The sequence below is a fragment of the Dendrobates tinctorius genome, unplaced genomic scaffold (genome assembly GCF_039654945.1).
Source record: "Dendrobates tinctorius isolate UK_male_01 unplaced genomic scaffold, ASM3965494v1 ptg000024l, whole genome shotgun sequence".
NCBI lineage: Eukaryota > Metazoa > Chordata > Amphibia > Anura > Dendrobatidae > Dendrobates > Dendrobates tinctorius.
In genome coordinates, this window is record NW_027361692.1 from 7609508 (window position 1) to 7627462 (window position 17955).

The following is a 17955-nucleotide window of genomic DNA, read 5'->3' on the forward strand; positions in this document are numbered from 1 at the left end:
TTTACAGAATCAAAGCCTGTTGTGCACTCAAAAATACGACGTGTCAAAAGAACACAGATTATTTAAACCACACATTGGAAAATGGTGACTTTTTAATATTGTTGCAGGATTTGATTTCTATCCACAAACGATGATGTGGCAGAAAAACGTAATCAGGCACAGGGGCATAACAATAATAAGTGCAGGGTTTGTAGCCTCACACAAGCATCTGAACCTAAGGGGCCCAAATGACTCTGGTCAATATTAGTAGACTGATACTATTACAAACCCACGAGAGTTAGGAGCCTTGTTGGAGAATTTGCATTGAGGCCTACAAGTTTCAAGTTTTTCCGTTGATCAGGCATATTACATTTCAATGTACGCTAGTCTCCTAAGGCCTCTTTCAAACTTCAGTTTTTTGTGTCAGTTAAAATCCGCCAAAAAGGCGGAAAAGCGGATACGTTCCTAACTGATGTGAACGGATGCCACAGGATCCGTTTTTTAACGGATCCGCAGAATGAAGAATTTTAAAGGAACCGCTGGCCGGGAAGGAGAGAGAGAGAGAGAGAGAGAGGGAATTTTTTTCGTCCTCCAGAAAGGATTTCAGGGTTAATTTTCTCCTGACTTCCTTTCTCCGGCCGTGCGCACTGGAAAATGCGGATCCAACAACAAAAAAAAGTTGCAAGGTCCGTCCAAGCATGCTGGCGGACGCAAAAAATTTGGCGGATCCTCACAAAAATGGATCCAACGGATGGCCATCCGCCAGTATTGCAACTCAATGGGGAAAAAAACGGATCCGCAAAAAAAATGGCGGATCTGTTTTTTTCAAAACCAGGTGGATTTTTACTGATGGTCAAAAACGGAAGTGTGAAAGAGGCCTAAGTATAGCAACTCAAAAGAAATGGATGGGGAACCAAACTTCCTAAATTGATTTTTAAAATTTGTTTATTTTATTGAAATTTGTTAAAGCACAAGACAATATTTAAAAAGCAAAGTTACTCCAGGAAGGGGACAGAGGATAATCCAGACAAATAAAAACTAAGTCATTAGCGCTCCCTGAGGAAGCAGGGCAAAACATGCGTTGGGGCACATGGATACCTAATCCAGACAAAGACTAAAGGGCATGTCACCCTAAGAGATATCGCTAGCAATATCGCTATAACTAGTGACGTTATAGCGATATTGCTAGCGATATCGCTATGTCTGATACTTACCTATGACCGGCTCCCCCGCTGGTTATCGCTGATCGCGCGAGAACGTCCTGGACTGTTTCTCTTCGTCAGCTTCCTGCGGCGCTTCCTGCTGTGAGGACGAGCGACGCGTGGAGCCGGGCAGGAGGACGCAGGATCGCCTAGTGTGACAGGTAAGTAGCGACCCCCGTCCCCAGCGATGTCGCTAGTGAGATCTGCCTATGTGGCAGCTCACTAGCGACCACTTAGCGATGTACCAGCAATCCTGGTCTGGATCGCTGGTACATCGCTAAGTGTGACAGTACCTTTAGTACCATATGTTAGGTATGCCAAATATGCTATTTCTTTCTAATACTGGGGTTTTATTTTTCACATACTAGGGAGATAACTCAGCTGTGGGCAATACCTCATTATCTCTAGATTGTTCAAAACTACACCAAAGCAAAATGCAATATGTGTGTGATTTACTACTAATAATGGCTGCCTACCTATATCTATACTATGTATTTCAGTATTGCATGACTAAATGAATTAGTTTTTTGTTTGTCTGGATTATCCTCTGTTTCTTTCCTGGAGTAACTTTGCTTTTCCAAATATTGTCTTTTATTTTAAGGAATTTCAATAAAATAAACACATTTTAAATATCAATATTGGGAGTTTGGTGGTTCCACCCATTTCTCCTGGGTTGCTATACTTAGGAGACTAGCATACAATGTAATTCTCGGGTGTCATTAAGGGTTGGCTTTATCTTATATGTTAAATTTCAAGGCCTGAACCCTTTGTCTTGCCAAAAGCTCATTCTCCTCCCATTGAAAACGTGTACACTCTGACAAATGCAGTTGATGTATAGCTCACATACATGATCTCAACAGGCCTGACCCCCCTTATTATGTGTTTGTGTGCTTTTCAAAAATATCCAATAATAAGTACTTTAGATACCTGATAGTAAGACATCAGTTCATCATAAATCTAAAAATGTAAGGAAATGATACATTAGTGAGAGCTAAAGAAAGCATTAAGACAACTTATGGTAAATGTCAGAGTTAATAAGTGTCCTATGGACAATACTTTCATATTTATAAAATATAATATTCCCACATCACCATCACTCTCCAATATGCTCTTGCCACCTATACTTACTTTATTTGTCGTCAGATCACTTCCATCTCCCAGAAGCAATGAACTTTTATCAATGACTCGCAGACCAACCAAGGAATGGGGTTCATTCACATTAACAGATAAGTGCATGTGTTCTAATGGATGTGCCGTACTTTTACTCCATGATAGAGAAACCTAAAAGATTCAGATATGAAAAGTCACCACCGCTGTATTTGGTGTGCCGTAGCAAGTCATCAGGAAATAGTAATCAAATGCTAATGCGGAAAACGTGTAAGCTCCTACTGGAAAATAATAAAATAATATGGCCCTTTCATCAGGACCGGCAATTTTCTGGCAGGCCTTGATGAGGGGGCGTGTTGAAGTCAGCCACCTCTGATTCATGTATAGGTGCATGCAACTTTATGAATCGGGAGTGTCTGATGGGCAGAGTGTGCCTCCGGATGCTATGCTAGAAATCTTACTCCAGTCCCAGACTGAAATAAGATTTTCAGTTTAAGTAACGTGACAGCTTCTCATGAATTAGGCAAGCGGTGGAATCACGCCCCGTGACATCAAGTTGCACCAAAATTATGCAACTTTTCAAAGAGCAAATTTGCTTTTATGAATCGGGGCCTATGCGTCTATTTCGTGGGTCTGATGTAATAGTGCAAAGGTTGTGTGTAGCATAATGAAAATCCATGCCTGCATACATTTAATAATATATCTCAATTCAAGCAATAAAGATTAAAACGGACAATAGGATATAATATATAATAATATATGTGCTATGTATGTACTTTGTTTAAAATATATTTATGTAATTTGCAGCCAGTGGATGGCTCTGTTCTTAGATTGTGAAAGTACCTACAAATTTTATATGCAGGTCATTCTTAAACATTGAAGTTGCAACATCAAGAAGGAAAAGTTATGGATCCAAAGACATGGGAATGATATGCAAATAATGAAGAAATGGAAACAAAAACGTTAAAACATCTCAATTCATTCAATATTAAATATTAGCGTCACATGCATTTATGTGTGACACAAATAATTAAATGCACCCCCTAACATGCTATCAATGAGGTTATTAATGGTTGTCTGAGGAATATTCTTCCACTCAAGTTTAGGCCATGCAGGCTGCTCACAGTCGCAAAGGCAACACGCAGCCTGATTTGTCGTCTTGAAAATTAGCGCCTGCAACAGATCGGAGAAATAACTTTACAACTGTTTCCTTAATCAAATCAATGTAACATCGAGTTGTTAGTGCAACTGAACTGAAATCTAAAAAAGGTCCAGCTACCATACACTATGCTACTGCACACCATAATCCCGGGAGTAGATCCACCCGTGACGTACCGTTATGAAGCCCTCTTCATGACCTCATGCCACCACTGTCAAAAACAATCATGGTGCATAGCAAGATGGCAATGGAGGCTGGAATGGAGGTCTGTCCTGCTTAGCAATGAGTCTCGCTTTTGATAGCCAGACATTTATCTGGAGATCACATAGGCAACACCATGAAAAGGCATTCAGGAGCGAACATGACATTAGTGGATTATAGTGAAGGGTAGTCCTGTAGCCAGGCCCCTCAAGTCTTCACTCAGGTACACTAACAGCTCAGCATTATAATTATTATTATTTATTATTATTATTATTGCGCCATTTATTTCAAGGTGTTTTACGATTTAGTCATGGAACCAGCAATACAGCCATTTCTTCAAAGTGTCACAGCTGTTTTTCAACATGACAAAGATAGGCCGTATGTTACTCGTGTTACTGTGAGCAGAGTGTGTGGCGTAAATGTGCTACCATGGCTTGCAGCATCTCTGGACTTGTCTCCCATCAAACACTTCTGGGACATAATTGGTCAATAATAGCAAAGGAAGCTGCCAGCAGTGGATCTTGGTGATTTGTATGACCAAGTGAATTCTGTTTGCAGTAGATTCCTCAATCAATAATAACCTTGTGGACAACCTGCCAAGGTCTGTAGTGCTTGTATTTGTGCATGTGGCACTCATACTCTATAATGAATATTTCAAGATATTTTGACATTTTTTTACAATTTTTTATTGTTTACATATCATGACTATTGATCCTGCAATTACCATAATTCCACAACTTTTCCCTATAGTTGTTGTAGTTTTAATGTTAAGGAGTGTATATTATAAACTTTTTGAGCATTTTTTATTAGAAACAATACCTTGTTGTTCAATGTTCCTTTGATAGATAATGTTTTAGATATTTGCATGATACCACCAAAATTGACACTGTTATTAAGCCAATAAACAGTTAGTTGCGCTGACGGCGCCCAAGAAGCTTCTGGAATAAGGCTAAAGTTTGTACTGTTCCTCCCAGTGAACACAACCAAGCCTCTGGAGATCACCTACAAAGAAATAAAATCTAGCACATTATGCATTCTTACAGAAATATAGCATTTCTAACATGTTTTATAAGTTTATACATATTTCTGCAGGTTACATTAACTATACAATATAATTAAGGTTATGTAAAAACTATAGACCATGCAGAGGCGCAACTATAGTGGGTGCAGAGTTTACAGTCTCACCTGGGCCCTGGAGCCTAAAACAGATATGAGAAGACCAATGCTATTAATGATGATATAGTAGTTGGGGGGCCTGTCTGAGATTTTGCATAGGGGATCAAGAACTTTAAAGGGAAACTGTCACCAGAAATAACACTATTATTCTGCAGATATGAGGTAAATCTGCTGGTTAATAGCATTGTTATGCTGTCCAGTATCTACATGTAGCCAAATGCAGCGGGGAGAAAATGAACTTATTCTCCTGCCAGCATTCAGTTTCAGTCATGGGGTTGGGGCACTGCTGGTTCAGTCATCGCTTTGAGAATACAGAGCGACCGCTGTAACTGGGACCCCGACAATGACTGACTACCTTTGCATTGGGGCCGGCAGTCAGTCAGGGCCGGGGGTGGTTACAGTGGTCGCTCTGTATTCTCAGAGCATTGTCTGAACCAGCGGTGCCTCAACCCCAAAGCTTATACTCACTTCCCGTGTCTCACCATTCCAGTGGTGTTGGCACTCGTGTTCCAACGGTTCTGGTGTGGTTGTTATAGCACATGAGCCTGACACCCAATTAGTGCTGGCATCACTGTCCCCACTTTCAGACATATTGAACATCAAGAGGAATTGAGCCTCTGCCCTGACTTCCTCTTGATGTTCAATACTTACGAAGGCGGGGACAGTGATGCCAGCGCTTATTGAGAGCCAGGGGCATGTGTCATAACAACCGATGGCACAGCACCATCACGGTGGGTGAGTATAGGAGTTTTTTATTTTATTGATGCCAAACATTTAGATCAAGAATGGGTTGTCCTAGTAGTGGACAACCCCTTTTAGATTCAATTGCTCAAACACAACAGATCAGATTTAACACATTTAGGAAAGGTATTTTAGATGATACTCCCTACTACAAATTATTGAGAACATTAGAAGCTCCTAAGAATTTTGAGACCTGTATAAATACACCAGACCAGCAGTTTTGTATATTCTTGGTACTCATCAAGAAGTGTAAATACTATAGTAATATACAGTAGGGGGGACACTATTCCTTATATAAACACTCTATATATTATAAACATGGAGTTCACTATACAGTATAAAGACAGTTTTAGAATTGGATTGCAGTTACTACATACCACATAATAAATTTCCATTATCTTCAGGTGAGTTGCAACCTGTATGTTAAATTCTTCTCCAACCTGCAATTAAACATATGAATACATATATACTTTAACAGCAGCATAACATTTAGTATTTTATTCATAGTCAAGTGTTTTAGAAGTGCTATTTGTTCGTTCAATTACTTTCACGAGACAACCTAACCACTTTAAGCTCCCTAATAAATACTCTCGAGAAGCACCCTTCTTTCTCACCATTTTTGAAAAGTAGTCAAAATTTTCAATATAATTTGCAGATTTTTTTTTGTGATAGAAGTGGCAGACACCCTTTAATGAATTTAACCCCTGCCTCACCACTATGATCATTTGTGTGACTACCATCAGCCCCTAGTGAGGCGAGAGGGAGAGTCATGTACAATGCAGTACAGAATTTTTAACAGACAACAAAAGAAATGTAATGATGTAAATTAATTGTGTCATGTATTGCAATTACCTTCAATGATGAATTTGGGATCTGGATGTCAATAAAAGGATTACTTGTATATACTAAATCCGAACTGAAAGTTTCACTGACATTTTGATATTCGACCTAAACAAAGAATGAGAGAATGAGCGTGTTGCATTAACAATTATAATATTAAAAGTCATAAATACATTATACTGTAAGATGAAATTCACTAATTGATTTCTACTCACCTTAAATGTCATCCAGCGAATGGACTGTAAAACAGGAACCTCAACATCAGTGATACCAGATTCCAAAATGGCATATTGTTGCACTGTGGTGGAGCTGTCTGATGAGTCTCTCCACTGAGTAATCGTGACAGTAACTGTTTCATCTCTCTCCTCTTTCTGGAAAGGTTTTTTATCAACTCGTTGCACCTGAACCTGCAAGTATACACATGTACTTATACACTTAGACACATTTATTGTACTGCTATTCTCAACCTTCTACATGTGTCTAATTGTATTCATATATCAACATTCTTTTATAATGTAAGTTTTTGGCTTAAATCTATGACCAAAATTGTAGAAAAACTGTAGCAAAATTGCATCTACTGCATTATGACCAATATTGTATTTTTATTATTTGCGGTATCTCTTACGAGTAAATCAATTCCTACTGCGGCTACACTCATCACCCTGATGCTGACAGCAAAATACAGCCGTAGATAGTTCTACTACTACAAAGATACTCCTCTGATGCTGGCAGCAGAATACAGAAGATGCATATAAGTACTACAGCAATACTCTTCTGATGCTGGCAGCAGAACACAGGCATAGACATATACAATACTGCAAAGTACTTTCCTGTTTATGCAAGATGATAGTGAACACACATAAATCATGTTTTCAATTAAATTACTAGACCTATAGTAAGTGATTCATTCAATCTACCACTGCTACAGATTCTGTATTATAACAGTAGGCTACCTTAGCTGTGACATTGAGTCCAGGGCCAAAAGCTGGTTGCTGGCTGATGAGCTCCAGTCTGTACTTAGAACTTTCATTTATTATGTATGCTTCTGCCTTTACTTCAATACCTAAAAAATAATATTAGATTATATCAGCAATCATTTACAATAATTAAGGTGTATTTACACTTCAAAATAATCAGGCTTAGACTGGCAGGTTGTTGCACCGTCAAAAGGACACATGCGCCGGCAAAAGCATACCTGAGCACGGCCTGCATACCCAGTGCTAAAGATAGGATACACAGGTCGCATGCAGCGTCATGCGCCCATAGGCAGAGCTGACCGGAGGAGGCGCGGCAGGGGGCGGAGCTTCATGGCGAGCGTTCGCTGCACCTCAAAACGCTAGTGTGAAACTAGCCTAATATACAATGCACATACAAAATTGATGTCTCACCATTAGAGATGAGCAAAGCCGAACTGTAATATTTGGGGTTCATACTGGACACCTAGTGTCCGATGCTGAACTCTGAACATAGACCTCCTGGAAATCCATTTTATAGTCAGGGAGTCCAAGGAGTTGGGGGGAATGACAAGGAGGAAGAGTCTGAGAGGGAGTAAGAGGCGTCTGAGGGGGAGCAGTAGGAGGAATCTGAGGTGGGGAGGAGGAGGAGTCTGATAGGGGAGAATAGGCTGAGGGGGTGAAGGAAGAGGAGTCTGATGGGGAGAGGAATCTGAGGGGGGAGGAGGGGTAGGAGGAAGAGGAGAGAGATTTTCCAGCTCCAAAGTTGACTTCAATGGAGTTTGGGTTCAGACTCAAGTTTGGATACAGTTCAGGTACCCGAACCAAACTTTGAACTAAAATTCGGTCGGGAACCAGAACCCGAATTTCCACAGTACCCAGCTCAGCTGTACTCACTATACCTTTGAAAAACTACTTAGTTTATATTATCAAAAGTAAATCTGCAAGTGAAGGTATTCTAATATTTGCATATATGCTGAACACTGGACTACCAGAGTCATTGTTACTGGTGGGCCCTTGCCATCCCAGTGTGACACTGAAGAAAATCATGAACAAGCACTCTTAAGGTACTTTCACACTTAGCGATGTACCAGCGATCCCGACCAGCGATATGACGCGGTCAGGATTGCTGGTGCATCGCTAAGTGGTCGCTAGTGAGCTGCCACACAGGCAGATCTCACTAGCAACATCGCAGGGGACGGGGGTCGCTACTTACCTGTCACACTAGGCGATCCTGCGTCCTCCCGCCCGGCTCCACGCGTCGCTCGTCGTCACAGCAGGAAGCGCCGCAGGAAGCTGACGACGAGAAACAGTCCAGGACGTTCTCGCGCGATCAGTGATAACCAGCGGGGGAGCCGGTCGTAGGTAAGTATCAGACACAGCAATATCGCTAGCAATATCGCTATAACGTCACTAGTTATAGCGATATTGCTAGCGATATCTCTTAGTGTGACATGCCCTTTAGAAAGCTCATTTCAAGATAATCATCAAATCTTAACAAGGCTGCTCATCACCTAACAAACAGGTAAAATGCTCTTTCATCAAGTGAAATGATCTTTTGGTTTGCAGAAAAGATCATTGTACTCGGCAGCACATTATCCTGTGTAATTAGGACTGACTCTGCTGAGAACAATGGCAGCCCACACTGAACAATCGATTACTGATCGTTCAGTGAGCATCTGATGAACGGTCAGCCAGTGTAAGCAAGTTATTAAACCACTGATGATCAGTCAATTATTGCCACTGATCAGCCCCTGTTAATGAACCTTTACACATATTATCTACTAGCTGAAGAGCCCGGCACTGCCTGGGCATAGTAACTAACTGTGGTTAGTTATAAAAATGTATCCTCCATCCCATAGTCCTGTGCCCATATACCCATCATACATATCCACCATCCCATAGTCGAGTGCCCATATACCCATCATACATATCCACCATCCCATAGTCGAGTGCCCATATACCCATCACACATCCTCCATCCCATAGTCCCATGCCCATATACCCATCATACATATTCTCCATCCCATAGTCCCATGCCCATATACCCATTACACATATTCGCCATCCCATAGTCGAGTGCCCATATACCCATCACACATCCTTTATCTCATAGTCCCATGCCCATATACCCATCATACATATCCTCCATCCCATAGTCCCGTGCCCATATACCCATCATACATATCCACCATCCCATAGTGCTGTGCCCATATACCCGTCATATATATCCTCCATCCCATAGTCCAGTGCCCATATACCCATCACACATCCTCCATCCCATAGTCCCGTACCCATATACCCATCATACATATCCTCTATCCCATAGTCCAGTGCCGATATATCCATCACACATCCTCCATCCCATAGTCAACCATTATGACATCATAATGAGCGGCGGGACTTGCAACCTATGATGACATCAGCGTCGCCATGGCAACCATTATGACATCATAATGAGGGGCGGGGCTTGATACACACACACTTTTTACCCATTATGTAGATAGCGGCAAAATTGCTTGGTCAATTGGTATACACGGGGTTAAAATTTTGCCTCACAACATAGCTTAGGACACTCTTGGGGTCCAGACGTGTGACTGTGCCAAATTTTGTGGCTGTAGCTGTGACGGTGGGGATGCCAATCCCGGACATACACACACACACACACACATACATACATACATACATACACACATTGAGCTTTATATATTAGATATTAGACTATATGCTCTTAAAGTATAGGGAAATCTAGTAAGCGATCCTCAATAATAAGCAAAAACTCCTGATATTACATGCATAGTTAAACAAGTATCCTGGGCTACATGACCTATCCTCTGGATAAATGATAGATCTGGGTAGTTATGCCACCATAGGAAATTATTACATCCGATGGTGTGTGACACTAAAATTACAACACGCTGATGTGTAGCCTAATCTTAGTTTGGAAGCCATATCAAGGCTAGGCTGTTTTACTTTACTCTTCTTGTATGAACTGTCTTGATTTCTTTAATTAGAGTGACATTATCCTTACCTGTACGTTCTTCAGTTACTGAAACCGATACATTCATTCCTTCTCGGTTTACCACAGTTTGTAGCTCTGGTCGAGTGAAACTGAAGTTCATGGATCCTGAGAGCTACAAAATAAGTTATCAGCATATAGCACTAACATATATTCACCACTGTTATCAGTATATTTTACTACATCATGGTACAGGGAATGCACTTAACCAATCCTTGAAGCCATAGGACTCTCAATTCACTTGCTATGAGCACCGACCACTGGGTGACGCTCATAGCAATCCGGTAGTGACAACCATAGAGGTCTGCTGGAGACCTCTGCTTGTCATGCCAACCCATCGGTGACCTGCGATCACGTGACGGTGGACACCGATGGGTGGATTCCGTTTGACAGCAGCATTTAGCGGGTTAATAGCGGCAGGTGGATCACAATTGCACCCACGGCTGTTCTGGGCACATGTCAGCTGTTCAGAACAGCTGACATGTGCTGGGAAAGATGTGGGCTCACCGCCGGAGCCCACATCAAAGGGAGGGAGTCCGACATATGCGTAAATTTACGCCCGATGTAGGAAAGGAGGTAAGGCCGGTTTCACATTAGCGCTTTTTAAGCGCACGCACGGCCGGGGGTAGCTCCGCCCCCGAGCCGGCTCTCTGCCCGGCGTGCCCGCCCCTTGCTTGTAGCGCCGCCTACTAGCGGACAGCGGCGCCTGCGATCGGCGCACCCTATCTTTAGCATAGGGTGCGCAGATCGTGCACAGGCCGTGCGCTAGTTGCGCTTTGACCTGCGCTGCGCACTTTTGACGGTGCGCCGTGCGCGCCAAAATCCGAAAAGTTTGATTTTGGCGCGCACGGCGCACCGTCAAAAGTGCGCAGCGCAGGTCAAAGCACAACTAGCGCACGGCCTGCGCACGATCTGTGCACCCTATGCTAAAGATAGGGTGCGCCGATCGCAGGCGCCGCTGTCCGCTAGTAGGCGGCGCTACAAGCAAGGGGCGGGCACGCCGGGCAGAGAGCCGGCTCAGGGGCGGAGCTACCCCCGGCCGTGCGTGCGCTTAAAAAGCGCTAATGTGAAACCGGCCTTAGTCAATAATCCAAACTGCCCACTCACATCTCCAAGACTTCTCACATGCTGCTTCAATTCTCTGGAATGCTTTACCCAGAACCCTTCAATTAATCCTCAATTCCCACAGTTTTAAGCGTACCCTAAAATGCATTTCTTCTGACTGGCGTATCGTCTTAAGAGTTTTATGCAACTATCCCTCTTTTTCCCATACACAATTTTCTTCAAAACCAGGACCCTCGTATCATCACTCTTCATGCAATTAATAGCCATCTGTGTCTGTACTTTTACACATAATGGTTGGTTACCGAAGACTTGAAAGGAAGGTAATTCTCAGCAGAAACGTCCTAATGAAATCTCATCCTTTGTTGTAGACACAGTTAAAACATATTCCAAAGAGGAAGAAACCTCATGGCCTTTCTTTCGCACTTCGTCTTTTGTCTTTACAAGCCCCCTCTAAAATGTAAAGTTCTGCGGAATATGTTGGTATATAAATTATTATTATTTAGTCTCGTAACCCCAGTTATAAGGGAATGTGCACACAACATCTTTTACAGACACATTCTACCTGGAAACTGCCTGAAAAAAACACTCAAAAAATGTTAACCTGACAGGTCCCCCAAACCAGCCCTTTGTAATGATTATCACCAAAATATATGTTTAACCCCTTAATGACCGCCAATACGTCTTTTAACTGACCTGAGATCTAAGAGAATAGCATCCACATACAGGGGACTATCCAGCAGCTCTTGGCTGTACACTCTAGCTGACAACTTTCTGCATCAGCCACGATCACTGTTTGCACCATCCAAATCTGTTTAACCCCTTAGATGCTGCTGTCAATAGGGACTAGATCATGTAAATGGTTAAGAGTGTGGTTTCTTCCTCTTTATCTCCATCGGCACCCTGAGATCATGATTGTGTGGTCCTGATGTTTGGCATGGCAATTCATGACCAAATAGCGGCCTTAGAGTCTGATGGCTGTTGTAGCCTGTTCAGAAGGTAGTGCCATTTAGGTGGTAAATATACACATTTTCATTCCCGACATGCCACATTGCATTAATTCCTAAAAATCACCAGAAGGGTTAATAAACTATCTGACTGCAGTTTTCAATATGTCAGGAGGTGCTGTTTTTAAAATGGTATCATTTTGGGGGGTTTCCAATATATAGCACCCCCAAAGTCACTTCAAACTTGGATAGGTCCCTTAAAAAATAAATTTTGTAAATTTCCTTGGAGAAATGAAAAATGACTGCTACATTATTAAACCTCCTAAAAGGCTAATAAAATGAAATAACATTTTAGAAATGGTGCTGATGTAAAGCAGACATGTGGGAAATGTTATTTATTAATGTTTTGCTGTGGTATGACTATCTGGATTAAAGGGATAATCATTCAAAGTTTGAAAATTGCTAATTTTTTTAAATTTTTCTCAAATTTCTGATATTTTTTATAAATAAAAACAAAACATATTAACCTAAATTTACCATTATCATAGAGTATAATGTGTCGCGAAAAAACAGTCTCAAAATCACTGGGAATTGTTTTAGCGTTCCAGAGTTTTTACCAGATATATTGACACTGGTCAGATTTAAAAAATTTGGCTCCGTCACTAAGGGGTTAATAAAAGTTTTTCATAAAGTTTGCTTTTCCTATGCTAATTAGGTCTTTAACCAGTGGGTGGAGCATTGTTTTCCCCAGACTAGTGGTCCCTCATAGCATGTTATCGCATTACAAAAGAAGCAATGCTCTCTGGTGTGAGGATCACTGGTTTACCACTCCCTACCTTTACCAAAGCTGAGTCGGCCAATTGGGCATATATTTCCTATGGCATCAACAAAAATACAAAATAATATTTCAACACTTATTGTGTTATTTCTTTGAAGGTAGACCATATAAGACCATATAGACCTAATAAGGTGAAATTCAAGTAGTCAGATTCCTGTCTAGTGCAATGCTGCACATGTTGTACATCAGAAAAGTGAATAAAAGGGATCGTTTGACAAAAATCACTAATCGTAATACTTGATAAAAGACACAACATACATACCTCATATGTTTTAGTAACGTCATTGGAATTTTCCAAAATATTCAGTGGTTTCACTGATATTGTTACATTTCCTTTGACTGGTGTATTTGAGGTGTACCTAGAAATTAAAATAATATTAAAATGAATCTTGTCAGTGGGGCTTTGCTATGTGCATTGGATATGGACAAAGACCCCAATTCCAGTAATATATCACTTAGTTTACTGGGTGCAGCAGTTATGGTAGAGGCACAGGTTTCTTTGCTACATATTGAGCAGAGCTCAGTTGCTGAGCTTTATATAATCTGCCCACACCACAGCTTTCTGTGCACATTGTATAGTGGCAGAGAGCTGCTGATCAGCATTGGGGGCTTGGCTGGACTACCCTGCACTTGCCTAGTAGTCCTGTAATGATAATCTGCTGCTGATAAAACACTGATTGTATTGAAACACCAACACAGCGCAGTAAATGAGACATCCCGGTAATCAGGGACTCTGCTCCTACATTATGGTGCTCTCAGATTATAAAGAAAAACCTGGTGATACATTCTAGATAGATAGATAGACAGATAGATAGATAGATTTACATTGCATATAAAATACTTATATATGAGACAGACGTACTTTGCTGTGACTGTACCGGTGAGGATGAGCATCTTTGAGTCAATGTAGAAAGTTGGAATATCTAGGATTACATTAAACTTTGGAGAAGCTGCAAAAACATGAAACACATAAAAGTTTATGTGAAATTTGTAGTCACAAATAAGAATCTGAAATTAGGTGTGCGATCTGATAAGTAATAAGGCAGTGTTAGTGGTAGCAATAATCGGTAAATTCATCATCACTGCAATCACAAAGTTTACACATGGCCTGATAAGTCCATTGAAATGGTTCCCCTGAAAGCTTCTATTATTCCATTACAAGAAATAAAAGACATAAAACATACCATGTTCAGCTATGGAGAAGTTAGCAGACTGTTGATGACCCTGCGGAGCACAAAAGTAAAAATAACTAATGAAGGTAGCAAACATTTGATGCAATGTATCAAACATACCCGTCCTCTGACTAAACAGCCAATGTGATGTTTCTCTTCTTAAAGTGCCCACGCTATGTATCCTATTCTCCAGTTGTTACCCTGGCCTATCACTTTCCGAAGAATGTGAGGATAAATAACTATCAAATTGTTATGTTATGTCGACGCGACGGAGAGATACATTTTTGGAGGAAATTTTTGTGATGGAAAATCTGCCCTTTTGAATAGTTTTTTCTCTTCAGCATTTTCATGGATTTCTGAAAAACCCATTCAGATTAAAGACATATCAGCACCAAATCTGCTGCATGTGAGTATACCCTAACATGACCAAAGCAAACATGAAACATTTCACTTATTATATATGAAAAAAATGCAAATTAACCAGTCGACAAAGACTAGATTATTTAATGGGGTTGTCCCCTTTAAGAATAATTTTTCCTGAGCGCTCCATTAGATGTCCTTTACTCACCCTCCTCAGGTCTTTGAGGTTGTTTAAAGAGGTTGTCCCCTTTCAGAAAAGTTTTTTTCTTATAAGTTCTATTAGTTGTAAAAAAATAAAAAAACACAAACCAAACAAAAATCTTGGGCCTTATTCACCCTCCTCTGGTCCAGAGCTGAGTCTCTGCTTCTGTTATGTCTGCAGCGCTGAACTCACGATGACAGAATTGCAGACAATAAGTAGCTGAAGTAGACAGCGCGAGCTGATCAGGGCTGCTGACCTGACTGATTGGCTGTCGTTCTTTTGATGTGACGTCAGTATTGTAGGTAACAACAGGTGATGGGAACAGCCGCAGAGACCCAGCGCTTGGCCTGGGGACGGGGAGTAAACAACAGTTTATTTTTTCACTATTAACAGAGCTGAAGCAAAAAAAAAAATTCCGAAAGGAGACATCCTTTATGTGATATTTTTAATTACTCATCTATAGCATGACTGGGGTGGTTCATATTTGTACTCACATTTGACGCAGTTTGTATCTTCCAGTCACCTAACAAAACTTTGTCCGACAGCAAGAAAACTTTTGAAATAATTCCCAAGACTGGCTTCACTTTTAGCCACTGCTGGACAATATTATTTTGTGGATCCTTTCAATAAAGATATAATAAAAAAAAAATAAACATAACATAATGCAAAATGTATGGTAAACAACGTAAAAAAAAAGTCAAAAATTGCCATATGTAGTTTTTGCTCCTCCACAAAAAATGTAATAAACAAGGATAAAAAACGTTACATGGGTCCAAAATGGTAGCAATAAAAATATCAGCTCCCCACGTGAAAAATGAGCTTCGAACAGCTCTATTGATGGGAAAACAAAAATGGTATGGGTCTCAGAAAGTGGTGACACAAACCAATTTTTTTCTCACAAATTACTGAAGTTTATAACATTGTTATTGCTGTAATTGTTGCTGGAGAATCATGTTGTCGGTCATATTTACCACACAATAAACATACCTTTTTCGTCTTTTCCCATTTTCCAGTACATTGTATGGTAAAATGAATGGAGGAATTTAAAACTACAACTTATCCCACAAAATCCAAGCCCTCATACGTCAATGTCGAAGAAAAAAATTAAAGTCATGGCTTTTGGGAGAATGGGCAGGAAAAACGAAAGGGTAAAAAATGTAAAATGGCCCACTTATGAAGGGGTTAAATCTTCCTCTAAAAATAACAGAAACATTCACACTGATTCCTAAATTCTTCCACCTTAGTCTGTGCTTTCTGCTTGGGAAACAATAAGACGTACCTTGATGATAATGTCCACGTCTCCTGCATGTGGTCTCATGTGATGATTTACAGAGATGACTCGGATTCGGACGCTTTCTCCAGGTTTGTACCTAGCTTTGTCCGTTTGTATGAATATCGATGTGTTCTTCATCTGCATCTTCACTTGTATTCGCTGAGAAAAGGCTAATGTATTGTCACCGCAGCCAATCACAGCCAGCGTATAGGAAGTGGTCGAAGGGTCTGCTGGGATCTGCCCAAAGCGAAAGATCATGTTTTATATGTTTAATCCTCAAATGAAACTCTTCTCACTACTCATAGCTTTTAGTTTAGTTATGGTTCCAATTTCTATCCTAATTCTTTCTCACCCTTTTTTCATTTAAGGAAATGTCAGGTTAATTTTTGATTATGCAAGTAAATTATTCTTGAAATAGGGCTTGGTAAGTTTTTTCTGTAAATGTAATTGCTATTGTTGCACTTACCCACTTTTGTCCGCTGTAAGATTGTGAAAGCTAGTGCGCGCCACAGCTCTAAGTAGTCCGCCGAATATATGTCGCTTGTCTCCTAGTCCTCCATATGCTAATGAATTGCTAAGATGCATGCCCATCTACACCCATGTTTGGTCCTCCAAGCCCGTCTTGGTCCCCTCGTCAGTATGTCTAGGCTTCCAAAATCACACACATGCGTTCTTACAGCGCCTGCGAACTATACTCCCAATTTGTAGGCGCTATGAGCTTAGTCTTCAGATGCACCTACAAATTAGCACCATAGTACATAGGTGCTATGCCAGGACGTAGTGTGGGCACTCTCTGGGGAGAATCATACAGTGGATGCTCCACACTCTCTGTAACCTTACCAAAGGCCATAAGTACCAGTCCAACACACATCCTACATTGGGACCATGACCATGTAAGATTTGACACCTTAATTATAGTCTGAATGAATTGTGTTGACTACTGAACATGTTATCACAAAGTAAGTACAAATATGTGGAGTTATATTTTGACCATATCAGAGTCAGACCATGATTTGGAGGTAACATGGAACGAGACAAGAAAGTGATGTTTTATGAACACTATATCCATAGAAAGTAAAAAAATAACTCCAATAATACCTCTATGCACTCTGTCTTGGGCAGAAGGACTCTCAATTTAGGGCAAAATGAGAACAGTGATAAAAAAATAAGGCCACAGTCACATGTTCAGTATTTGGTCAGTATTTCACATCAGTCTTTATAAGCCAAAACCAGGAAAGGGGGATAAATACAGAAGTGGTGACATGTTTTTATTATTAATTGTTCCACTCCTGGTTTGGGCTTATAAATAGTGATGTCAAATACTGATAAAATACTGAGCGTGTGCACGTGGCCGAAAATAAGTTCAGTCTTTTGGTCTGTCTTTTTTTCAATATGAATAAGAGTTAGTGATAAGTGGTCATAAAGGAGCACTTAGGAAGCAACCCAGGGGCAGACAAGGATGTCCGATCTCCACCGCAGCTCCAGCCGAAAACCTCCAATGGAGGATAGGAGCAATGAGAAAATGGAAAACGGTCTTAGGAGCACAGGAAAGAAACTCAGAAAAGAGATGGGTTTAAACACAACGCGTTTCGACAGAGGATCCGTCTTTATCAGGTGGATGAAGACGGATCCTCCGTCGAAACCCGTTGTGGTTTAAACCCATCTCTTGTATGAGTCTCTTTCCTGCTCTTCTAAGACCGTCTTCCATTTTCTCATTTTTTGCA

General features: G+C 40.8%; 1 protein-coding gene across 1 annotated transcript in view; it reads right to left on the bottom strand.

Moving 5' to 3' along the window:
* Positions 1-17955, bottom strand: part of LOC141084594 (CD109 antigen-like) — a 123834-nt gene that overhangs the window by 20091 nt on the left and 85788 nt on the right. The window contains exons 6-18 of the mRNA XM_073569422.1: positions 16238-16468; positions 15453-15578; positions 14409-14448; positions 14087-14174; positions 13487-13583; positions 10390-10492; positions 7359-7468; positions 6621-6812; positions 6418-6513; positions 5943-6005; positions 4468-4650; positions 2310-2462; positions 2109-2138 (exon numbers count right to left, since the gene is read on the bottom strand). Of these exons, the coding sequence (XP_073425523.1) occupies positions 2109-2138; positions 2310-2462; positions 4468-4650; positions 5943-6005; positions 6418-6513; positions 6621-6812; positions 7359-7468; positions 10390-10492; positions 13487-13583; positions 14087-14174; positions 14409-14448; positions 15453-15578; positions 16238-16468 (1512 nt within the window). The remainder of the gene's footprint in view (positions 1-2108; positions 2139-2309; positions 2463-4467; positions 4651-5942; positions 6006-6417; positions 6514-6620; positions 6813-7358; positions 7469-10389; positions 10493-13486; positions 13584-14086; positions 14175-14408; positions 14449-15452; positions 15579-16237; positions 16469-17955) is intronic.